The 26,722-nt window shown below is 44.4% G+C and overlaps 1 protein-coding gene across 2 annotated transcripts in view; it reads left to right on the forward strand.

Annotated features, from left to right (window-relative positions):
• LOC141110919 (sulfotransferase 2B1-like) overlaps window positions 1–26,722 on the forward strand; it is a 142,870-nt gene that overhangs the window by 57,946 nt on the left and 58,202 nt on the right. For both annotated transcript variants that reach the window (XM_073602711.1, XM_073602712.1), the window contains exon 6: window positions 3,625–3,805. In XM_073602711.1, the coding sequence (XP_073458812.1) occupies window positions 3,625–3,805 (181 nt within the window). The remainder of the gene's footprint in view (window positions 1–3,624; window positions 3,806–26,722) is intronic.

A 26,722-nucleotide genomic window follows, 5' to 3' on the forward strand; every position in this document is an offset into this window, starting at 1 on the left:
TGTAGCTGCTCCTTCTGTTTTCATTTGTTAGCGCAGTGTTTTCCATGTATCTTTCTAGGTTCTCATTTTAACTGAAGCCCTGATAAAGGAAAATTTCTCTGACCCCCAACGTGTGGTGGCTATTTTTTTAGCACAAAATAATAAATACATTTTGACTTTGATTTTTAACTATATGACATTAATATTTACCCAAACTAGGTTGTATATAAAGTCCAGTATTAGTAACAATCATGCAGGACACCAAATGTTAAAATTTTAAGGATTAAAATAATCATATTTTGTTTTATTGTAGCCTGAAATTAAGACAGACACAGTTTTTGTTTTATCCAGCTGTAGTTCCACTTATACTTATAGCATCCAAGTGAACGATATAACACCAACTTATAATAAAAATAAGTATAGAATAAAAACCAGAATCAGTTGAAGAAGGCATCACACCCCTCCTAAAAATGACTTGTAAACTCCATCAGGTGTAGCTAATCACCTTCTCAAATGCACACAAAGCCATTTGACTTTCTGTCAACTGTGATCAGCTGTAGTCATTTTGATTAGCTCAGTGTGAAAAGAGCTTTCCTGGAGTATTTCAGTTCCTGATAGTGCAACTGAAGCAAACAATCAACTATGGGTGACAAGGCACTCTCTGGGATAAAGTTGTGGATAGGCACAAGTCAAGCAATGGACAAAAAAATGGATGGACAAAAAAAAGTAAAAGGCTTTGTCAATTCCTAGAATGAGTGACGTCTATTATTAGGCAGTGGAAGGTATTTGGTACAACACAGACCCTCCCTGCATCAGGACGTTGCTCCAAACTGGATGAAAGGGCCAGGAGGAAACTGGTCAGAGAGGCTACCAAGAGGCCTACAGGAACTCTGAGGCAGTTGCAGGAATTTATGACAAAGAGTGGTCATTGCATGACAACAATATCACAACTTCTCTACAAATGTGGCTTGATGGGAGGGTTGCAAGAAAAAAGCCACTCCTCAAGAAAGGCCACATGCAGACATGACTGAGCCAAAACGCAACTTGAAGATTCTGAGGCCACATGGAAAAGGGTGTTATGGTCAGATGAGACTAAAATTGAATTATTTGGCCTCAACACCAAACAATATGTCTGGCAGAAATCCAGTACAGCTCACCATCCAAATAACATTCCTACAGTAAAGCATGGAGGTGGTAATATCCTGTTATGGGGGTGTTTCTCTGCAGCAGGGACTGGAACAATTGTCAGGATAGAAGTAAAATGGATGGGACAAAATACCATCAAAATCTTGAGGAAAAGCTATTGCCCTCTCCTAGAAAGCTGCCAATGGGAAGGTTTACTTTCCAACATGACAATGACCCAAAGCACACAGCAAAAATTACCACACAGTGGTTAAAGGATTCAAAGGATACAAAGGTGAATGGCCTTGGACCTAGTGAGAGCCCAGACTTAAACCACTTTTAAAATACCCTGTTTCCCCGAAAATAAGACCTAGCGTGATTGTCAGTGATGGCTGCAATATAAGTCCTACCGCCCAAATAAGCCCTACCTTGTTTCCCTGAAAATAAGCCCTACCCTGAAAGTAAGACCTACAAGGACTTTAACTAGGGCTTATTTGGGGGGTAGGGCTTATATTGCAGCCATCACCGACAATCACGCTAGGTCTTATTTTCGGGGAAACAGGGTATGTGGAATACCTTGAAGACTGCAGTCCACAAATGGTCACCATCAAATTTAAGTGAACTTGAGCAGTTCTTCAAAAAAGAGTGGGCAATTATTGCAAAGTCTAGATGTGCAAAGTTAGTAGAGACATATCCCAACAGACTAAAGGCTGTAATTAAAGCAAAATGCCATTTAACAAAATACTGACACAAGGAGATGATCCTTTTTCCAACTCAGTGATTCTGTTTTTTATATATTTTTTATTTTTTTATGACATGTTGGTGTTAAATCTTTCACTTGGATATTATAAGATGTAATGAGTAAATACAGCTAGACAAAACAAAAACTGTGTCTGTCTTAATTTCAGCCTGCAAAGCAACACAATTAGATTTTTTTAAAGGGGGTGATTCTTTTCTATACCCACTGTAACCCCTAATAATGAACTACTCCTATTTGCTCCTTTTTGATCCCTTAACCACTTGCCGACTGTCGCAAGCCGATTTACGTCGGCAGAATGGCACGGGCAGGCAAAATGGCGTACCTGTACGTCTCTTTGAATTTGCCACCTAGCGGGTGCGCCGCGGTAGCGTACCTGCGGGTCCCGCAAACTCGATTGTTCGCCAGTGGCCCGCGATTGCAGCGAGGAGAGGCAGAACGGGGAAATGCCTATGTAAACAAGGCATTTCCCTGTTCAGCCTAGCAACATGACAGGGATCTACTGCTCCCTGTCATCTGGAGCAGTGATCTCTGTCATGTTGTAGTGAGCCCATCCCCCCTAGAGTTAGAACACACCTAGGGAGCACACTTAACCCCTTGATTGCCCCCTAATGTTTAACCCCTTCCCTGCCAGTGTCATTTATACAGTAATCAGTGGCTATTTGTAGCTCTGATCGCTGTATAAATGTCAGTGGTCCCAAAATAGTGTCAAAAGTGTCTGATCTGTCTGCCATAATGTCGCAGTCCCAATAAAAATCGCAGATCGCCATTACTAGTAAAAAAAAAAATAATAAAAATATTGTAAATCAATTCCTATTTTGTAGACGCTATAACTTTTGCTCAAACCAATTAATATACACTTATTGTGATTTTTTTTTACCAAAAATATGTAGAAGAATACATATCGGCCTAAACTGTGGAAGAAATTTGTTTTTCTATATATTTTTTGGGGATATTTATTACAGCAAAAAGTTAAAAATATTGCCTTTTTTTCATTTGTGGGAAAAAAAGGACGTCAATTTTGTTTGGGTACAAAGTCGCACGACCGCGCAATTGTCAGCTAAAGCGATGCAGTGCCAAATCACAAAAAATGCTCTGGTCAGGAAGGGGGTAAGTCCTTCCGGGGCTGAAGTGGTTAAATATACATTTGACAAGGTTTCATTATATCTGTTCAAAAGGTTTAAAAATACCTGTTGCTCCTGCCCAAAATCTAGAGCAGGGTTTCCCAACCAGGGTTCCTCCTGAGTTTGCTAGGAGTTCTTTGAGCAATGAGCAGTTTCTGCCTCTCACATAAGTTCCCACTGACACCATTGATCTTTTTAGCTATCTGTAAGGGGGTAAAATTCTTCCCAATGACCACAAGTGTAAGGAGCATTCTTCCCACTGACCTTCACAATAATGTTTAATGGGTTTTAGATATAGTTATTTTTAGCAGGGGTTCCCTGAGACTGGAGAGTTATTTCAAAGGTTCCTCCATGTTTCCAAGAGAAAAGCTGAATTAGAGCTTTCCTGTGTCCTGTCCCCTCTAAGGGGTTATCTCAAGCAGTGTTAGCAGCCTTGCTGTGGTTACCTCTCACCATGTTATAGATATGAGCAGAGAAGAAGGTGTTCTGTAATCTAAACACACTTGCTGTCCCAGAGTCACAACACTACTCCTTCATAGATACAGTACAATGAATGAGCATTGTCATTCTGCATTATACTGATTACAATATTACTGTATACTATTGATGCAAATAGAAGTTACACTGAAACCTTATTTTTAGGACCCTCGTGGAAGTGTGGTGAAGCTCTGTAAGTTCCTAGGAAAGCAGTTGGATGATGCTCAGATTGACTCCGTTGTAAAGCATTCATCTTTCAGCAGCATGAAGGAAAACAAGATGTCTAACTGGACTCAATTAACATCTGACATTTTAGATCACACAAAAGGCTCCTTTTTACGTAAAGGTATGTGGGTAGAATTCCAAGTGATATTCACTTACTTGCAAAGAAAGTATAAAGAACCTGAAGCCTAAATAGTTTTATTGTTTTGTTTTGTAGACCATAGGGATTCGTTAGATCCCCTGTAGTAATTCCTGTCCTGGAAACACAAAAGGAAAGGAGATAAAGTCTCTTCAAATTAGGGGACTTTACCTCTTAGGGCTCGTTCACACCAGCAAGCACACGTTATGGTCTGTATAACTGCTGGTGTGTGTTGTGTAGGGGTGGTGCAATGGCATTGTTATGCATCACAATGCTTACATGTTTTATTTTTTACTTTATTTAACCACCTCAATACAGGGCACTTTCACCACCTTCCTGCCCAAGCCATTTTTCAGTTTTCAGCGCTGTTGCATTTTGAATGACAATTGCGCGGTCATGTTACACTGCACCCTAATTAAATTTTTATTATTTTTTCCCCACAAATAGAGCTTTCTTTTGGTGGTATTTGATCACCTCTGCGGTTTTTACTTTTTGCGCTATAAACAAAAGAAGAGGGACAATTTTGAAAAAACACAATATTTTTTACTTTTTGCTATAATAAATATCCATTTTTTTTTTTTTTTTAACAAATTTTTTCCTCAGTTTAGGCCATTATGTATTCTTCTACATATTTTTGGTAAAAAAAAATAGCGATAAGCGTATATTGATTGGTTTGCGCAAAAGTTATAGCGTCTACAAAATAGGGGATAGATTTATAGCATTTTTATTATTTATTTATTTTTTACTAGTAATGGCGGCGATCTGCGATTTTTATTGTGACTGCGATATTGCGGCGGACACATCGGACACTTTTGACACATTTTTGGGACCATTCACATTTATACAGCGATCAATGCTATAAAATTGCATTGATTACTGTGTAAATGTGACTGGCAGGGAAGGGGTTAACACTAGGGGGCGCTCGAGGGGTTAATGTATGACCTAAGGAGGTGATTCTAACTGTGGGGGGAGGGGACTGACTGGGGGAGGTGACCGATCGGTGTCCCTATGTACAAGGGACACGCCATCAGTCTCCTCTCCTCTCTGACAGGACGTGGATCTGTGTTTACATGCACAGATCCACGCTCCTGCTCTGTTACCCGGCAGTCGCGGGTGCCCGGCGGACATCGCGGGTGCCCGGCGGACATCGCGGCCGCCGGGCACGCGCACCGGGTCCCGAGCGACGCAGCGGGCACGCGCGCGAGCGCCGCCGGCGGCGCGCGCGCACCCCCTAGTGGCTCGGGAGGGCGAGGACGTCATATGACGTCCTCCCAGAACAACAGAAGCCTCGTCCCGCCGTCATATGACGGTGGGCGGTGGCTTAGTGGTTAAAGGTAACGAAAAAACAATTAATGCATGCAGCTCATTGTGGCACGCTGACATGCTGCATTTTTAAGCAATGCATCCCAAAGCACATGTATGGTGTGTACAAGGCCCATGTGTTGAGCCTGCATTGATCAGTGTGAATCAACGTAAATGTTGTGAACAAGCCCTTAGACAGTTGTCACCATAATGGTTGTCTCTAGCAAAAGGTAGTGTGGTGTTGCAAAACAAAAAATACATCATGTCCGGAAGGCCACCAAGGAGAGGCAGATGCTCACAGGCCACTAAAAGAGGGCAAGCAGCCTCTGTGTCTACAGGCAACAGTGGGGGTCGTGGACATGGTGCATCCTCTGCAGGTGGCCGTGGGGCACGCTTGGCCTTTTTTGCTGCTGCTGCCCGTGTTATTGAGCCACAACATGCAGAAGAGTTGGTGGAGTGGATAACGAAGCTGTCCTCATTCTCCTCATCCTCTGTTACCCAGGCTCAGAGTAGTTTGCCTTCCAACGCAGCTGCCAAAGCGGCCTATTCCACCGTCTCCTTATCCACAGACACTGCTTCCGTAGCCCCACCATCATGCATGGAGGAGTCCCCAGAATTATTCGACCACAGTGTCGGTTATATGCTGCTGGAGGATGCGCAGCGATTTGAAGGCTCCAATGTTGGTTCACTATTTGATGGAGGGGGGTAACATGAGCCTAGAGAGAGGGGGTGCCACAGAAGGACAAGAAACTGGCAGTCATGTTCCCCCAACTGCAGCATACTGCCAAGTTTGCTCCAGTGATGGGTGGGGGAAGATGATGAGGTTACTGACTGTACTTGGGTGCATGAGAGAAGAGAGGAGAAAAGTGAGTAGGAGGAGGCACAACTCCAACGAGGCAGGATGTCCTCTAGGGGGCAGCTTAAGGGCAGCCACTTTGGACTGTAATAAAGCGCAGGAGCGTGAAACATGTAAGTCATGGTCGCCACGGCTACTTTGAGCTTGCGATCCGCCTAGCTTCCTGGTACTCCTCGTTTCCAGCCCTGACCCTGCCTCCTGGCTTCCTGATTCAGTGTGCTCCATCCAGAGTGCCCTCCAGCACGCCAGGTTCCAGCCAGCCTGATCAGCCAGCTTGACCGAGGTCGTTCAGAGGAGCGATCTACAATACACCTCCTGGATAACAGCGAGTCTGATATCCGGAATACAGCCACTAAGTGCACCTTAGAGAGCTGTGTCTCTCCACCTCTATTTTTCTCCCTGCACATTGAGCCATTGGGTCTGAAAATTAGGATCGGAGCTTGGAGCACACTTGCTGACATTAACCCCTTGTCATCTGGAAGTCATGGTGGTATCATATATACTAATTTTCGGATTACTTCAACCATGATAATGAGTTGTGCTTATGAAGTCTAATAATTTTATCATCTCATTTTTTCATTGACAGTTGTTTTTAATTACAAATCTCAGCATGCATCCAATAAATGAACTTTATTGATTATACCATCAGCAATTGTTCTTTACTACTGGTCCCATTGAGCGCTGCATTTTTGTTTATTTCAGAGATTCTGTCAGCTCTGCAGGGGCAGGCTCAGAGGTGATTGACGTCACGCCAGCTTCAGCCAGGAATGGTTGTATGCGATGGTGCAATGGCACCAACCTTCTCTCCACCGACAGGGACACTTGACTCATGTTCCTTGTTTGGCACACATCTTGAATTTGGTGGTGCAGCAGTTCTTGACCAGGTACCCAAGCTTACAAGATCTCCTGAGGCAGGCCAGACAGGTCTGTGGTCATTTCCGATGGTCATACAATTCCGGTGATTGGCTGGCTGACATTCAAAGGTAATGCAACCTGCCCACCAACCGCCTCATTTGTGACATGCCAACCAGGTGGAACTCAACGTTGGCAATGCTGCAGCAGCTGTACACAAAGCAGAGGGCCAACAAAGAGTACCTGTGTGAGTATGGCACCAGGACAGGGTCAGGAGAGCTTGGCTTCTTTTCGCCACGCCAATGGCTACTGATCAAGGATGCATGCACTGTCCTGTCACCATTTGAGGAGGCCACAAGGATGGTGAGCAGCGACAATGCATGCATAAGTGACACTGTCCCTTTAGTCTTCCTGCTGGAGCACACACTTCGTGGAATCATGGACAGGGCACTCGAGGCAAAACAGCGGGAGGAAGAGGAGGACTTCCTTTCCTCTCAAGGCCCCTTTTATCCAGATAGCATTCCTACAGGCCGGCCAAACACACAGGAAGAATAGAAGGAGGATTGTGTCAGCATGGATGTAGATTACACTCAGCAGCAGTCTTCAAGGGATGGTTTTCAGTCCCCAGAAACACAAGGAGTTGTACGTGGCTGGGAGGAGGTAGTTACAGATAATGGGATCCTTAGTGGCCCAGAGGACTCAGAATTGAATGCCTCTGCAAACTTACGCTGCATACCTCTCTGATTCTGCAAAGCCTGTGAAAGGACCCTATGATTCGTGGTATCAAGGAGAGGGATCATTACTGGCTGGCAAGAAACAATAAATTGGGGTAAATGGCGCTACCTCCTTATGATTGATAACAGGGTGTGAGCAGAGAGGAAAGAGAGGGGGATGGGTGCCACACCACCAGTGGGTCTGTCGCACCTATACTAAAAAGTATATAGTCCCACCTCAAATAAATTCCCAGTAATTCAGATATGAGTGTGTCTGTGGTACGTCACTGTGTGATATTTGTATCCCGTGCAATGTATGCTCCCACACTCACTTATACCGCCATAACTTCAAAATTAAATAAAATTAATTGTATCTGTGAATATAGTGTGAACTAAACAATAAGTGACAGATATATCCCAATAAATCCACTATACAATATCCTTATAGTGATTACCTTGTGTATCCCTAATAGTACCAGCTGAGATATAGGGCTTAGTGCCAATATAGGAAATGTAGTGAAAACATTAAATTATAACCATAGTCATAGGTATATCACCATGTGTATATGGCACATTAAGTGAAACCACACTGTGCAAACACAGTATGCATCCATAGCAAGTATGAGGCAAAGTTCACATAAAATGCGCAAATTTTAGTCCATATAGTGTACATTGAATCTTCTTCAAAGAAATGTGACAGAAATCAACTGGTGCTGCTCACAGTATCCACTGGTGACTATGTGCTTCCCCTCAAGGGTCCCCACTCACCAAATCCACTCACCCCAAAGGGGCAATGCACATATAGATGTAACTGCTGCAGTCAATACGCCACCGTAGTTGTTACGATTCCAGGGATGAGCCTTTATCTTCAGATGGATTGTAGTGTACTCTGTTAATTACTTCCTCATAGGAGAAAAAAGATGTAGGCTCCCATAGTGTAGTAAATTAGTATAAATTTATTAAAAAATATATAGAGTACATAAAAGGGTAAAAAGTATAAAGTCCAGGCAAAAATCTTAACACGGCATCCAAAAACCTTGTACTACTATGTATAAGTATTGTAGCAGACTTCAAACTGGTGTAAGAGCCTCAAATCAGTCAACAAGTGCTAGACGCAGAGTGGAGACAGCAGTGGTGCATTGCGTTCCACCTGCTCGCAGACCAGGAAGTGACGTAGCGTGCGTGGCGCCGTCGTACGCGTTTCGTCATAGAGGAGGTGGAACGCAATGCAATGCAAGGTTTGTGTAACGCATTTCCAGACCCTGGGAGGTTACCATTTCCTGCTGGACAACGTGTTGCTGAGGCTTCCTTCAGTCAGAGGAAGAGCGGTGGAGAAGGTGGCCAGCTGACCGATGCCTTTAAACCATTTTTCAGTCCTCAGCGCCAAGGTCTGATCGGTTCAAGCAACCAGAGGAAGGCAGGGTCACCCATTTACGTCACTGGGTGGCCCCACCCTCAGCTATATAAGAGCTGTCACCAAGAAGAAGCGTCAGTCGGCGGGAGCCTCCCATGGAGGCGGAGCTGTTGTGGTTTTTTCTTTTTTCGGCTGTTGTGGGGGTTGTAGGGATGAGGCCCTTGTCCCCATCAACATGGAGACAAGGTGCTTTGGGGGCTACTCCAAAGCCCCCTCCCCATGTTGAGAGCATGTGGCATGGTACGGTTCAGGGGGGGTGCTCTCTCGCCGGCCCCTCTTTTCCTATGGCCTGCCAGGTTGCATGCTCAGATAAGGGTCTGGTATGGATTTTGGGGGGACCCCTACCCCATTTTTTAAAAAATTTTGGTGCAGGGTTCCAGTCTGGTATAGATTTTGGGGGGACTCCTACGCCAATTTTTTTTAAAGTTTGGCACAGGGTTCCCTTTAATTTCCATACCAGACCTGAATGGCCTTGTATGGATTTTGGGGGGACCCCCACGCAATTGTTTTTTACATTTTTGGTTCGGGGTTCCCCTTAATATTCATACCAGACCCAAAGGGGAGGAACCCATGCCATTTTTTTTAATGAGTTTTATCTATATTACCGAGACCCAACAATTCATTACAGCCGCGATCAGTTTTAAATGACTTTTTTTCTTTAGAAATGTAATTTTGCTGTAGTACTGTTCTAAACATGGGAAACTTTATAGGCATACTATAGACACCCCCCAGGCAAAATCTTTAAAGGAATATTTCATTTTTATTGTTTCACTTTAAGCATTATTAAAATCACTGCTCACGAAAAAAACATCAGTTTTTAAAACTTTTTTTTGCATTGATACATGTCCCCTGGGGCAGGACCCGGGCCCCCAAACATTTTTTATGACAATAACTTGCATATAAGCAATGAGCACTTTTGATTTTTCATGTTAGTGTCTGTGACGGGAGGGCCCGTGGAACCCAGAATCCCTTGGAAAGTGTGGCATACCCTTATTTCAGCTCCCCATACACCTCTTATGTCTTATGCCCGTACACACGGTCAGATTTTCCGACGGAAAATGTGTGATAGGACCTTGTTGTCGGAAATTCTGACCGTGTGTAGGCTCCATCACACATTTTCCATCACACAATGTTTGAGAGCAGGATATAAAATTTTCCGACAACAAAATCCGTTGTCGGAAATTCCGATCGCGTGTACACAAATCCGACGGACAAAGTGCCACGCATGCTCAGAATAAATAAAGAGACGAAAGCTATTGGCCACTGCCCCGTTTATAGTCCCAACGTACGTGTTTTACGTCACCGCGTTCAGAACGATCGGATTTTCCGACAACTTTGTGTGACCGTGTGTATTCAAGACAAGTTTGAGCCGGAAAAAATCCTAGGATTTTGTTGTCGGAATGTCCGAACAAAGTCCGACCGTGTATACGGGGCATAAGTCACCCTGTGCTTTCCTGGCACAGGGTGAGTGAGAAAATATATCTTGGACTACTTAAAGAGGAAGTAAACCCTGATGGGTTTACTTCTTCTTTGTTTCACTGCAAAGGTAAAGCATAATGGGCTACTATGCATCGCATAGTAGCCCATTATGTGTCACTTACCTGACACAGAAGCCTGCAAAGTCACCGATTTCCGCTCTTCCACAAAGCGTTGATCTTCCATCCGGGTATTGCTGCTCCGGTGCTGTGAGTGGCCGGAGCAGCGATGACGTCACTCCGGGACATGCGCGCTTGAGCCGCAAGGGATGGCATGTTAGCCTTCACTAACGGCATGCTCAGTGCGCTTGCGCCACGCCGTAGACATCGGTGCCCCTTTTTAGGAAAATATCTCCTTAACCGTGTAGGTTGAGGAGATATTTCTTGCACCTACAGGTAAGCCTTAATATAGGCTTACCTGTAGGTTAAAGTGGTCTGTAAGGGTTTACAACCACTTTAAAAGGGGACAGTAATATTTATCCACAATATCTCCCAGGATATATGTAAAGACTTTGTTTGATTCTGAACTCCACATGTTAGTTGAGAGAGCTGATCACATTGGCCTCTAGAACTGGCTAGGAGCCGGACAGTCTACTCCTACTATAGTTTGTTGCCTACTAGGCTGAGGAGTGGGGGTAGATCACTGTTTGTATTGTTAATTGTAATTAGCTCCTGCTATTGTGTTTATACTACTGTGTGAAGCTCGGTGACCACAAATCTCCCCAAAGGTCATGTCTCTGAGTCACCTAGTCTGGGTAAATGATTTAGTAAACTAGCTCATGTTAATTAGGTTACAGTTGTATTGTTAGAGTAATATGAGCAGGAGGGGGGAACCTCCTCTTTAACTGCTTCCCGACCGGCTCACGCCGATATACATTGGCAGAATGGCATGGCTGGGCAAAAGGATGTACCTGTACGTCCTTTTGAATTCCCCGCCGTGCCATTGCGTGCGCGACGCCGGCGGCGCACGCGCACGCCGGCCAAGAGCTCCGTGAGTTGGGTCGGGGGTCCCACGGACTCGATCGCCGCGGGGATACCCGCGATCGTCTCACGGAGAGCAGGAACAGGGAGATGCTGATGTAAACAGCATCTCCCCGTTCTGCCTAGTGACAGTGTCACTCGATCTCTGCTCCCTGTCATCGGAGCAGAGATCAGTGTACTGACAAACACAGCCCAACCCCCCTACAGTTAGAAACACCTCCCTAGTACTGATTTAACCCCTCCCCGCCCCCTAGTGGTTAACCCCTTCACTGCCAGTGTCATTTATACAGGAATCAATGCATTTTTATAGCACTGATTGCTGTATAAATGACAATGGTCCCAAAAATGTGTCAAAAATGTCCGATGTGTCCGCCATAATGTCGCAGTCAAAATAAAAATCGCTGATCACCACCAAAACTAGTAAAAAAAAATTATTAATAAAAATGCCATAAAACTATCCCCTATTTTGTAAACGCTATAACTTTTGCGCAAACCAATCAATAAACGCTTATTGCGATTTTTTTTTTACCAAAAATATGTAGAAGAATACGTATCGGCCTAAACTGAGGAAAAAAAATGTTTTTTTATATATTTTTAGGGGATATTTATTATAGCAAAAAGTAAAAAATAATGCATTTTTTTCAAAATTGTCGCTCTTATTTTGTTTATAGCGCAAAAAATAAAAATCGCAGAGGTGATTAAATACCACCAAAAGAAAGCTATATTTGTGGGAAAAAAAGGACGTCAATTTTGTTTGAGAGCCACGTCGCACGACCGCGCAATTGTCCGTTAAAGCGACGCAGTGCCGAATCGCAAAAAGTGCTCTGGTCAGGAAGGGGGTAAATTCTTCCGGGGCTGAAGCGATTAATGGTATATAAAGACTTGTAATTTTGGTTCTAATAAATGAGTTCATGTTAGCAGCTAAGCAAGTCTCGTCTTGTTTTGTGCTTGGGAGTGGTTGGAATATCTGATATCTGTATCCAGACTGGGAGGAAGTGGTATACTGACGGAAGCACTCAAGCTGAGTGTGGGATGTTCCGTTACAGCGTCCCATAGACTTTAATGGTGTTCCGCGGCTTTCGAACCGTTCGCCCATCCCTATCTGTGAGGGGTTACAGTGTTGTGGCACCACCACCACTACCCAAGGCCCAAGTTTTCTGTCCCTGTTTACCAGGGGCATGTAATTACAATTTTTATAAAATATTTCGCAGCAGGGCCCGTTCCTGCGCCCAACAAGAGTAACTGTGAGGGGTTACAGTCTTGTGGCACCACCACCAACACCACCACCCAAGGCCCAATTTTTCTGCCCCTGTTTAACACGGGCATGTAATTACAATTTTTAAAATAATATTTCACAGCAGGGCCCATTCCTGCACCCAACAAGAGTAACTGTGATGGCTTACAGTGTTCTGGCACCACCACTAACACCTAAGGCCCAATTTTTCTGCAGAGTATATAGGGCAGGTCGTATAGTATATATAATGCTGTTCAGAGTATATAGTGCCTTGGGGACCCCCACGTCATTTTTTTTTTAAATTCTGGTGCGGGGTTCCCCTTAACATCCATACCAGACCCGAAGGACCTGATAGGGATTTTGGGGGGACATCTACGCAATTTTTTTTCAGTACTTTTGGCGCGGGGGGTTCCCCTTATATTATTCATACCAGACCCAAAGGGCCTGATAATGGACTGGGGGGGGGCCCCATGCCATTTTTTTCAATGATTTTTATCTAAATTGCCAGGAGACGACAATACATTACAGCCGCGAGCAATTTTAAATGACTTTTTTCCTTTAGAAATGTAATTTTGCTGTGGTACTGTTATAAACAGGGGAAAGATGCGGTACTTTACAGGCAGACTAAGGAGACCCCCCAGGCACGATACAGGCGGTTCCCAGGTTACAAACAAGATAGGGTCTGTAGGTTTGTTCTTAAGTTGAATCTGTTTGTAAGTCAGAACAGGTACATTTTTTAAGCTTAACTCCAGCCAAAAAAACTATTTTTAAGTTTTTTGGATAGCATAGGGAGGGGTTAACACCCCTGTAATGTTTGTTTTGCTGTCTGTGCCCCTGTTCAGAATATTTCACCTAACTTTCTGTCCCAATGACAATTTGATTTTGAAAATTTTGGGTTGTTGTGGAAACAAGGATTGGTGATAAAGCTTCAGTGGAGGCACTTTTTTCCCATTAAAAACTCTTATAGGGTGTACACACGGTCGGACTTTGTTCGGACATTCCGACAACAAAATCCTAGGATTTTTTCCGACGGATGTTGGCTCAAACTTTTTTTGTCTACACACGGTCGCACAAAGTTGTCGGAATTTCCGATCGCCAACCACGCGGTCACGTACACCACGTACGACGAGACTAGAAAAGGCCGGTTCAGAACCAAGCGCGGCACCCTTTGGGCTCCTTTTGCTAATCTCATGTTAGTAAAAGTTTGGTGAGAGACGATTCGTGCTTTTTCAGACTCGTGGCTTTCAGATCGTTTTCTGTCGTTCAGTTTGTGCTTGTGGGTTTGTATCTGCTCTTCAGTGCGTGCAACAAGTTCCGCGTGACTTTAGGTAGTCATTGTATTCTTGTTCGTTCGTTACTGGTTTTCAGGTCGCTCTTCACAGGCCTTGCTGTTCTTCAGTGCATTCTGTTACTTCGTTCTGAGCAGCCGACCGTTTTCTAGCCATGTTTCGTATGCGTACTCCTCGTAGAGTTCGTGCTGTGCGGGGGCTTGGTGTTGGGGTCCTGACCTTGACACAAGTCCAGTCCATGAACAGGGTGGGGAGGAGTTCATGGACCAAGAATTGGTTGCTTCAGCGTGACCAGTTCTCTCATATGCCTTTGCTCCATGAGATCCGTGAGAATAATCCTGATGATTTCAGGAACTTTCTCAGGATGACGGACCCCGTGTTTCACCGTTTGTTGGCTTCGCTGACCCCCTATATCAGCAGGCAGGATACATGCATGAGACAAGCCATCACTCCGGAGCAGAGGTTGGTCGCTACCCTGCGGTATTTGGCGACAGGGAGAAGCCTGCAGGACTTGAAGTTCTCGACAGGCATCTCCCCCCAGGCTCTGGGGATCATTATCCCAGAGACCTGTTCTGCCATCATCCAGGTCCTGCAGAAGGAGTATATGAAGGTAAGATTTTTATCCTTTTATATCACATTTTATTGTATTGAATGTTTGATAATATCTTGTATTTCTTTCCTCATTCCCTAATTACCATGATTGGAATATGCTGTGAATGTCCCCTTTGTTCTCATGCATGCTGGATTTTTATGTAATTATTATTTTAGGTCCTTCATACATATTTGCCCTTCACTAACCTCCCCAGCATGGTGTCTCCTGGCCCTATATTCACCTCATGTAGTCACTTAACAATGTATTTTATCAGCTCCATAGTAGTGCTTTACCCCAAACACCCCCTAAAATGTTTGGAAATGTTATTTTTGATTTAAATTCAGGCAGAGTGCTAGAGGCTTTTTTTGGTGGTGTCCCCAAATAATTTTTAGTAACCCTCCCTCCCCCAACTGCTAAGTCAGCTGATCCCAATTCTCTATCTATCCTCAATCATCTATCTGCTGACTTTGCCAAACCCATACACACTATACCCACCTCTTTACTGGTCAGATTTATGCATGAATTCCCCAAAGCATGTAGTGCAAGGGCCTGCCTGTATACTTTCAAATGGTACTGTTTAAAGTTTTTGTATACTATTATTATCTTGACAGGTAATAGCAGAATGTCCAAATGTCCTCAAATGTGTACAATGTGTATTTATATCTTTGTATTATGACACTTCTTACCTGTCCAGTGGGCTGCCAATAGTGTAACTAAGGAGGGGCTGTTCCAAGTAATACCCATTATTTAGGCATTCATCTCTCAATGAAGTGAAGAGGGTTACCTGTCCAAGATTTCCACACACCCCCTATAATGTTAGAAATGGCCCATGAGAGGGGGGGAGGGGGAATATGATAGGTGTACCTTATACTTTGGCCTTGTTAAATTCCCCTTACTAAATGCTATCTGGAGGTTGCCCCATAATGTTTGTGTCTAATCTGCTTGCCATGTTTCTGTGAAAAAATAGTAATGTTTATTGTTTTTTCCTCAACAGTTTCCTTCCATGCCACAGGAATGGCAGACTGGGGCCTCCCACTTTGCCCAGCGGTGGGACTTTCCTAACTGCGGAGGAGCAATTGATGGGAAACACGTCCACATCGTCCCACCACCCAACTCGGGGTCGTACTATTATAATTACAAGGGGTTCCATAGTATAGTGATGTTGGCGGTGGTGTCTGCTAATTACGACTTCTTGTATGTGGACGTGGGGAAGAATGGCCGGATGTCCGATGGTGGAGTCATCGCCCAGACGGAGTTCTACAGGCGTCTTCAGAATGGCAGCTTGGATTGCCAGCTCCAGAGGACAATGTTGAAGGACTCCCATTTGTGTTCGTTGCTGATGAAGCAATTGCGCTGGGGGACCACCTGATGCGGCCATTCCCAATGAGGACCCTCACCCCGGAACAGAGGGTTTTTAATTACCGGCTGGCCAGAGCCCGAAGAGTGGTGGAGAACACATTTGGAATCCTGGCCAGCCGGTTCCGCCTATTTATGACACCCATCCATATGGCGGAGTATAAACTGAACCATATTATACTTGCGTGCTGTGTTCTCTATAACTTTTTAAGGAAACATTCGGCCAACTATGCTGGCTCAGTTGGGCCTGAGGCCGGAATCATACATCAAACCACACTGACGGCGCTTGAAAGTGGCCGTCCTGGCTTGCCCTCCCTGAGTGCCCGTGATGTCCGGTTACGCTACCTGGAGTTCTTTGCGGGTAGGGGGGCTATCAATATGCCAGACAATCTGTGAAGCCTTTTTATACTAAAAAAAAAAAAAATTCTTTGTGGACATTTTCTGCTTGTGTTTGTTTTAGCTGACCCTGACAGAAATGTTTTGAGTGCAGAAAATGGCGTGATTGTGTAACCTTATACAAAGCACTGTTGGCTGTTATTTACTAAATGCAAAAACACATTTCACTACAAGTGCACTTGCAACTGCACTGAAACTGCACTTGTAGTGCAAAGTGGATTTGCCCTTAGGAAATAACCCCCATTTTCTCATAAAACAACAATTACATCACCCCAAAAGTGTTGTAGCGTTGAGACAATAATCCACACATTCTTGATTAACAATCTTTTTAATACCTGCACAATCACATGTGCATTTACCAAAGGTTTTTCAAACAAACCAACATGTTTGTTGTATAACAATTTTTGTGGTGGCATTATCCAAAATCAAAATGTCCATTTTATAGAAAACAGGCCTGTGTAAAACCAACAAGAAAACACACAAATCTTGAACTTACAAACGTCACATTTGGTCGAATTTGAAGGCAATATCAGACATGAGTATTTAGGAACTGTGTTTGATATTGCGTTCAGATGGGGGGAAATCACCCCTGGAAAAGCCAAATTTGGAAGATGCACACAAATTTCCCAATGTCAACATGTGCTAGCTGCCATCACGGGGGATCAAGGGATGTGTTTTGGGGGAGAAACCCCTTCCTCACCGCTACTTTATTATTGAGGAAGGGGTTGCACCCCCAAAACGTGTCCATTGATCTCCCGTGATGGCAGATAGCACATGTTGACACACTGTGTGCATCCTCCAAATTTGGCTTTGGGAAAAATCACAAAAACATTTAGCACATTGTAGCACACAAAAGAAGAAAGTGATTTGGAGGGGTTTTAAACTCGCCCCAAAACATCAATGATGTTTTTATATTTTGGAATAACATCATTGATGTTTTGCTTGATGATTTCCAATTGTAAATTACACCCCATGATCTCCCTGATCAGGATCTGGGCACTTTCGGATGTGAAAGGATCTGGATCCACAACATCACGATCACCTAAAAAGAGAGGAACCCCAAAATAAATTTGGTTTAAAAAAAATGCCGCCATCCATCTCTTATCTGAGCCTGTGGTTGCAGACACTCACCTGTTGTGGTGACTAGTTCCACCACGTCTTCCTCCTCCTGCTCAGCTTGTGTTGGGGGGATTTCCCCTTCTTCCAGAGGGGGGGGGATCTGGTCTCCTCAGATGAGGGGTGTCCTCCGAGTCTTTTATCCCCTATGTAAAACAAAAATGGTATACTTAGCACACAGATATTTAATGTCAGAACTATAAATAGGAAACATTGCTTGGAAGTGAGGTACAATTGTCTATTTTAGCAGAGTTCCAAGATGTAGCTTTTTTAGTGTCCTTTGTCAACCTGCAATACTTTACCTGTTTTGTACAAGCTTCACAGATGGAGACCCCCCTATAGTATACACTGGAGCACCTGTGTGGCCCCCCTAATAAAAATGGTGTTCTTGTGTCCCACACTAGTGCTCCAGTGACCAGATGTGAAAACAGCTGCTGAGTGTCCTCTCCTTACACAGAATCTAGTTTGCATTTCATTCTAGTAACAAAGCCATCTACACAACCCAATTCTTTGAAAACAAGTATAGGGCGTCAAAATGGTGGCCAAATGCATATGGGCTAAACAATGGTATTTTATAGTTGGAACGAAAAATGTTTGATCCGAACGAATAATGTGCCCATGAACATGAAAGTTGCCATTTTAAACTGTACAACAGTTCCTAAAAGCACATGGAGCAGCACGAACGTAATAAACACAAAAAGAATAGGAACACAGCACAACTACTTACTTTTTTGCAGCACTCTCCGGATCTTTATGTACTGCTCATGTTCTCGTAATTTCAGGTCCGACCACCGCTTCCTGAGCTGATCTTTCGATCATCGTACCCCGAATTTCCGGTGCAGACTCTTGACCACTTTCGCAATTATCTTGGCCTTTCTGACATTGGGGTTGGGGTAAGGCCCATACTTTCCATCATAGTCGGCCTTCTTCAGGATGTCCACCATCTCCAACATCTCCCCAAAGGACATATTTGAGTCCTTAAATCTCCTTCTGGATCGGAACGTTTCAGGCTCCGGCCTTTCCTCCTCCTCCTCCTCCTCGTTGCTACAATTAGCACGATCCTGCTGTCTATCCGCCATGTGCTCTTCCCCCACTGCGCCGAACGAAAAGGGGCGGGGAATAGACTAGAAAGAACGTCAGGGGCGGGCGGAGTTATACGCACACGCAGTGTGTATAAAGCGTAACACACGTGCGAATTACGTACGATCTGTGAGCGGAGGAAGGAGCATCGGAGACGCCGATGGTGATAACGAAGGTAAGATCTAAACTTGCGCCTATACTGCTTCGAAATGGAAGCCTATATTGTAACAAGATTAGGGGAGTTTTGCCTGACATTAGGGTTTGTCTTGTGTTGTGTCTTGCAGAGAAAATGGATGGGTTCAACGACCACAATTTCCTGCCCCTGTTCATAGACAAGTACAGGGAGCTGCCCTGTCTGTGGCAAGTGAGACACCTCCACTATAATCACAAACAGAAGAGGCAGGCAGCGCTGGAGAAACTGCTGGAGTTGGTGAAGCCGGTGGTCCCCACAGCAACCATCCCTTATTTAAAAGCCAAAATTGGTGGCCTGAGGAGCACTTATCTTAGGGAGCGCAAGAAGGTCACAGATTCCCAGAGATCCGGAGCTGCAGCAGATGACGTTTATGTCCCCAGACTGTGGTACTACGAGAGACTGCGATTTCTGTCAGACCACACTGAAGTCAGGGAATCCCTCTCCACTCTTCCTTCCACTCTTCCTTCCACCCCAGCTGAGGCTTCTGATGTCCAACCTGGGCCTTCCAGCCAGGAAGAAGTGGAGGAGCCCAGCTGGAGTCAGGTATAGCATTCTTCTACAGATTTCTGGTCAATAAATAAATGATGTTTACTAGATGTTATTATTGATCACTAATTGCTGATTAAAAAAAGTGTTTTACATATCAATAGACAGTAGTGGGCACCCAAAATTGGGACAAGAATGAAAAATGCTGGGCTCAGAAGGATAGTCTGTTATATTTGTTAACATTCAATTTGCAGCAGTCAGGAGGTGAAAATTGTGTGTGATTGATTGAAAAAATACTAAAACTATGTCCCTTTTTCATACACAGGAAGACCTCAGCCAGGAGGAGGTTGTGGAATGTGGCAGTCAGGAGGAGGTTGTGGAATGTGGCAGTCAGGAGGAGGCGGGGGTTAGTGGCAGCCAGGAGGAGGCGGGGCTAAGTGTCAGCCAAGAGAAGCCTGGGACCAGTCACAGCCTGACTGAGTCTCAGGTCCCTCCCCTCCACCTGCCATATAAACGAGCTAGGAAGGCCACTCCGAGTCCCGTGCAGGATTCAGCGTTCAGGCTGATCCAGGAGGCTTCTGCGTCCCTCAGAGCCTTACCCACTCCTGAAGAGGCCTTTGCCTGCATGGCTGCCACCAAATTGCAGGGCATGCAGGAGGGTCAACGCAGGCTCTGTGAGGACCTGCTTTATAAAGTCCTACGTAAGGGGGTGAGTGGGGAACTAACACCCAAGACCGACGTGGTTGAGTTGGACCATCCTCCTCCTCCTCCTCCTCCTCCTCCTCCTCCTCCTGCTGCCACAACTCCACCACCACAGCCACCGCGTGGAAGGAGGCGTGGAAAGAAGACCAGAGAGTGATTGCCCTGGGTTCAGTCTGGTCTGACAGAAGATGCAGTCTCTTGTATGACCACAGCCTGGGGACACAGATGTCATCTCCTGCTTTCCGGATCTCTGGGACTTCTGGACCAGACTGCCCTCTCTTAGATAAGGACTCCTCAGGCCACCAATTTGGCTTTCAAATTGTTGATGTGTGCCCTGGGGGTCCAAGGCTTCGCCCACTTCTGCAGTTTCTCCAGCGTTGCCTCCCTCTTTGTTTAGTTGTGACCCCTTAATACAATTTTGTAGGTAAATTATACTCTCCTGTGTGTGTTTTCATCCAAAAAGGACAGTTTGTTGGTGAGGATTCAGGTACATTTCTAACATAAAATGTGAAATTAACAAGGGACAACAACACCAAACAATCTCCTACAGATTAAATAGAACAACATATCAATGGTGTTGTGGGAACTTGTCACAAAAAACACACACAAACATTTTCGGGAGTACAAATCAAAATCGCAAAAAAAATAAAAATAAAATACAAACACAAAAAAAGAATCTACATTAAAGCCAAAAAATATATAAAAAATATACAAAAATATGTTGTCAGATGTGAGAAATCAAAATATATTGAGGGAATCACGATAAATAGTAACGAAATAAGTTTGTGAGAAGTGTGTGTGAATATGAGCAGCAAAACTACTTAATTCTTGTCACATTATAAAGAAGAAAAGAGTGCGCTGTATTAAACGATTTTGTACATTGCAGCGTGATGAAAGTGCTGTATCCATTGCGAACGCTAAGTTTACCAGAACGAGCTGTTTCATCTTGGAATTTCTTCTGAGCATGCGTGGCACTTTGTGCGTCGGAACAGGCCACACACGGTCGGAATTGACGCGATCGGATTTTGTTGTCGGAAAATTTTATCTCCTGCTCTCCAACTTTGTGTGTCGGAAAATCCGATGGAAAATGTCCGATGGAGCCCACACACGGTCGGAATTTCCGACAACACGCTCCGATCGGACATTTTCCATCGGAAAATCCGGCCGTGTGTACGTGGCATAACAGGAGTGAATTTCCCTTCCTAGGGGTAGATTCCCTCTAACTTCCTGTTGTCTTCCTCCATTTGTAAGTATGAGTCGTTTGTAAGTCGGATGTTTGTAACTAGGGGACCGCCTGTATTTAAAGAAATATTTTATTCTTATTGCTTTATTTTAAGCATTATTAAAATCACTGCTCTCGAAAAAACGGCCATTTTTAAAACTTTTTTTTTGCATTGATTCATGTCCCCTGGGGCAGGACCTGGGTCCCCAAACACTTTTTATGGCAATAACTTGCATATAAGCCTTTAAAATAAACACTTTCGATTTTTCACGTTCGCGTCCCAGACTTTAACAGTGTTTGCGTGTTCGCACAAAATTTTTGCCTGTTCACATGTTCTGCTGTGAACCGAACCGAGGAGGGTATTTGGATCATTCCTACTAGTCATAATGAGCATGTGAAAGGAGAGCTGTTATCATCACAAAAATATGTTCTTTAGGCTGGAAACTAAAGTAATTGATAGCTTATCAAAAGTGCTAATTTTATTCTGTGGTTTGATCCTTTATTAAAGGCTCTGTGCAACCAGTAGAGCTTTGCTGTCACTTTGACAGCTGTTTGCTGTGCTTTATTTATCCGTAGTGCCCAGTGCTCCTGATGCAGAGTGGGTTGCTGTCATACTAATAGCGGAGTCCTGCTGATTACATTGGGAGAGTCACACTTTCTCACTGTTACCTGCAGAACTGAGATGTCAGTTTTAATGCTTGGTTGTGTACAGTGTAGGAGATGGCCAGGCAATGAGAAGGCAGGAGATGGTTCCACATCAGCTGCATCCTCCACAGCACAATGCCTCCCCTGCCACTGCCTTGTTCTGGAACTGCCCTCTAATTATTTTACATCCATGCTTTTTTGTAGGCCATTCTAGCATGTTATAGAAAAACACCTACTATAACTTGTCCTTAGATGGAGCTTGCAAATTAGCAATATTTATATTAGCACAGTAGCAGCACAGTGGTTAGTTGGTTAGCACTTCCGCCTAGCAGCACTAGGGACGTTGGTTCGAATCCTAACCATGGTACTAACTGCCTGGCTTTTGATTGTTCTCCCTGTGCCTGCATGAGTTTCCTCCAGGTACTCCGGTTTCCTCCCACACTCCAAAGACATGATGGTAGTTGCATTGGCTCCTGTATAAATTGTCCCTAGTGTGTGAATGTGCCTTAGATTGTAAGGTCCTTGGGGACAGAGACTGATGTGAATGTAAAATATATATGTAAAGTGCTGCGTAAGTTGACAGCACTATATAAGTACCTGTAATAAAGAAAAAGTAAAATATTAGATTTGTTTAGATATTCAGAAGGTACATATCCTAGTGGAAACTGAGTCAAGTCTAATAACAGCTTGCTTAATGTACTGTAGCATAAACTTAAAACTCTTTTAAGGTCACAGCTAATGATTATAGTAGAGATCTACTTCTGTACTGCCCATTTGCCAGTCCATCACATCTTCTGCATAGCCAAGATACCCACCTCAAACCTATCAATAATTTATTGAAGTTTCTGCTGGGCACCTATCACACTGAAAATTTCTAAGCTCCATGTGTAAAATAATTCCCATAATCCATTAAAGTGGTTCTAAAGCCTTAACTTTTTTTACTTGAATGCATTCTATGCATTAAAGCAGAGTTCCACCCAAAAGTGGAACTTCTGCTTTAAGCACGCCTCACCCCCTGGCTTGCCACATTTGGCATGTCATTTTTTTGGGGGGGAGTGGGTACTTAGTTTAGAGTGGGACTTCCTGTCCCACTTCCTTCTTTCTGCTCTTGGCCGCCTAGGCGACTCCTCCTCTCCCCCTAGGGGGCCCCTCCCTGCCAGAAATCTTCTGGGACACGTGTCAGGTCCCAGAAGATTGCCTGGCCACTAGCAGAGCGCATACCTCCAAACTTTTTAAGATGGAAATAAGGGACACCTATCAGCAAAAGTACACAGGCATAGGATACACCCCCTGCCATGCCCCCTTAAAGGAGAATTGTACAAAAAAACAAGATTGGTTAAGCCCACAAGTGCTTTTTTACCATTACTATTCATTTATATTGGCTTTTGGAACTTAGAAATGCAGCAATTTAGAAATTGGATGAGAGGTTTAGCTCTGGAAAACACTTTTTGATAGATAAAAAGTGCATTTTATATACCTCTATATAGATCAGACCAAAATGAGGAACAAATGAGGAGGAATGAGGGACAGAGGGACATTGCTCCAAATCAGGGACAGTCCCTCCAAATCAGGGACAGTTGTGAGCTATGAGAGCGCAGCACGACTGGCGCATGCGCAGTGCGCGTGAAGCAAAAAGCTGTCATGGCCAGGTGCCCACAGTGGCTATGACGGCGCCGGCGGAGAGAGGGAGAGAGGAGCAATGCTACGGGCGGCCGCATCGCTGGACTGTGGGACTGGTGAGTGTCTGTTTATTAAAAGTCAGCAGCTACACTTTTTATAGCTGCTGACTTTTATTAAACTAAAAAATGTGTGGAACTCTGCTTTGTAAAAACCTTCTGTGCTGGAGGTTCTCCCCTAGCCCCCCTTATACTTACCTGAACCCGATCCTGATAAAGCAATGTGCACAAGAGCAGCGGCTTTCGGTGCGGTCTCCCTCTTTACTGGGCAGTTTGCTGTCAATCAAATGCTGTGATGAGGGAGCAGGGGGCCCATGGGTACAGACAAGGCGGTTCTGGAGCAAGCCCGCGTGAGTGCCCCCATAGAAAACGGCTTTCTATGGGGCACTCACTGAGGAGAAGGAGGCTGGAGCACCAGCAAGGACCTCAGAAGAGGAAAATCGGGGGTGCTCTGTGCAAAACCATTGCACAGGGCAGGTAAGTATAACACATTTATTATTTTGATTAAAAAAACAAAAACAAAAGCTTTAATTTCACTTTAATCCTTGTTTCTTTGCAAATGTATCTTTGCATGCTATATTTATATCTGAAGGCTGTTTCCAGGTTTCACCCTAAAACTTTATTCCAGTAATGGCAATGTAAGCCCCATGACCAACACCCATATCCTTGGATGACCAACAAATGTCTGTGATGGTTAAGTCCCTTTAGTCCCTTGGCTCCACCACCGCTAAAGAATTAACCACACTCCTTTTTTGTGGACTGCTGCCTAACCAGGTTCCTTTGCCCTATTCTGTCAAAACAATTTAAAAGATGGGAGACCCACACTAGTTTGTATAGTCCATAAAAGATTTTATTCTGCAACAATATTCTAGACTGTACAAACTAGTGTGGCGCACTAAGAGAGTTATGCCGCGTACACACGAGCGGACTTTACGGCAGACTTTGCCCGGCGGACTTTTTGACGGACTTTCTGAATGAACGGACTTGCCTACACACAATCCACCAAAGTCCGTCGAATTCGTACGTGATGACGTACGACCGGACTAAAACAAGGAAGTTCATAGCCAGTAGCCAAGAGCTGCCCTAGAGTGGCTTTTTGTCCATCGAACTAGCATACAGACGAGCGGACTTTTGGACCAGACTCGAGTTCGACAGAAAGATTTAAAATGTGTTTCAAATCTAATGCCGCGTACACACGGTCGGACTTTTCGTCTACAAAAGTCCGACAGCCTGTCCGACATACTTCCGACGTACCTTCGGCGGACTTGCGGCAGACTTTCTTACGAACGGACTTGCCTACACACGACCACACAAAAGTACGACAGCGTAGTACGCGGTGACGTACACCAAGTCCGACGAGACTATAAAACGGAAGTTCAATAGCCCGTACGACACCCTTTGGGCTCCTTCTGCTAATCTCGTGTTTATCTCGTGTTAGTAGAAGTTTGGTGAGAGACGATTCGCGCTTGTGAGACTCGTATTTTTCAGTTCGTTTTAACTGTTGTTCAGTCTGTGCTTGTGAGGTTTGTATCTGCTTTTCAGTGCGTTTGGTCAGTTGGCATTGAGAAATCTTTGTTTTATTGGCCGCTCGTTCCTGATTTTCAGGTCGTTCTTCACAGGCCTTGCTGTTCTTCAGTGCGTTCTGTTTAGTGCGTTCTGACCAGCCGACCGTTTTGAAGCCATGTTACCTGTACGTACTCGTCGTAGAGCTCGTGCATTGTATGTGCTTGGTGCTGTAGTTTATTCTTCAGCCCAAGACCAGTCCATGAACAGGGCGAGGAGGAGTTCATGGACCAAGAATTGGTTGCTTCAGCGTGACCAGTTCTGTCACATGCCTTTGCTCCGTGAGATCCGTGAGAATAATCCTGAGGATTTCAGGAACTTTCTCCGGATGACGGACCCCGTTTTTGACCGTTTGTTGGCTTTGCTGACCCCCTATATCAGCAGGCAGGATACCTGCATGAGGCAAGCCATCACTCCGGAGCAGAGGCTGGTCGCTACCTTGCGGTATTTGGCCACAGGGAGAAGCCTGCAGGACCTTAAGTTCTCGACAGGCATCTCCCCCCAGGCTCTGGGGATCATTATCCCAGAGACCTGTTCTGCCATCATACAGGTCCTGCAGAAGGACTATATTAAGGTAAGATATTTTTCTTTTATTAGCGTCACATGTTCTTTTATGTAATCTTTGATAATATAATGTATTTCTTGCTTCAAACACTACTTACCATCATTGCAATATAGTGTGAATGTCCCCTTTTTTATCCTCACACATGCTGGATTTTTTTCCTGTTATTTTTTGTCATGCATGTATATTTTCCTTCAATAACCTTCCCAGCATGAAGTGATGTGAACATATCCACCTAGTCTACTCATTTTGAATGTATTTTGTTTGAGTGTATTTAGTGTGCTTATAATTAGCAATTAGCTAGATTTCCCAACCCCCCCACCCACCCCCACCTAAACTCACTCCAAATAGTGTGCTGCTAATTAGCAATTGTCTAGATTTCCCAACCCCCCCACCTAAACTCACTCCAAATAGTGTGCTGCTAATGAGCAATTATCTAGATTTCACAACCCCCCCACCCCCCCCCACCTAAACTCACTCCAAATAGTGTGCTGCTAATGAGCAATTATCTAGATTTCACAACCCCCCCCCCCACCTAAACTCACTCCAAATAGTGTGCTGCTAATGAGCAATTATCTAGATTTCACAACCCCCCCACCCCCCCCACCTAAACTCACTCCAAATAGTGTGCTGCTAATGAGCAATTATCTAGATTTCACAACCCCCCCCCCCACCTAAACTCACTCCAAATAGTGTGCTGCTAATGAGCAATTATCTAGATTTCACAACCCCCCCCACCCCCACCCTCGTTAAAATTTGCTTGAATGTTCTGTGGTGTTGATTTGTCTAAAGCAAATATATGTTGCAGTTTGCAAAATGCATGTGCACTCTACAAGTGCATTTGTTCCAGTGCTTTAGTAAATGAGCAGAAGCTCTGCTGATTTCCATCATCAAATCATATGCAAGCCTCAAAGTGTTTTCATTAATTGCCCTTGCATGTGATTGTGTACTCCTTGCAACATGAATGCCTTTTTACATTACCTCATTTACTGTAAGCTGGTTAGCAACTGCACCTGCAGAGTGCGACAACTGCAGTCTTGTAGCCTTTTTAGTCCCTAAATTCCTGCGTGTCCTAAAAGTAATTTTTTTTTGGGATTTCACAACCCCCTAAAATGTAATCAATGTTCCATCAGAGGGGGTGAGCAATCTGATAAGTGTGCCTTTCCATATTAGTTATTCCAGAAGAATTAAATTATT

This window comes from Aquarana catesbeiana, linkage group LG10 (genome assembly GCF_042186555.1).
Source record: "Aquarana catesbeiana isolate 2022-GZ linkage group LG10, ASM4218655v1, whole genome shotgun sequence".
Taxonomy (NCBI): domain Eukaryota; kingdom Metazoa; phylum Chordata; class Amphibia; order Anura; family Ranidae; genus Aquarana; species Aquarana catesbeiana.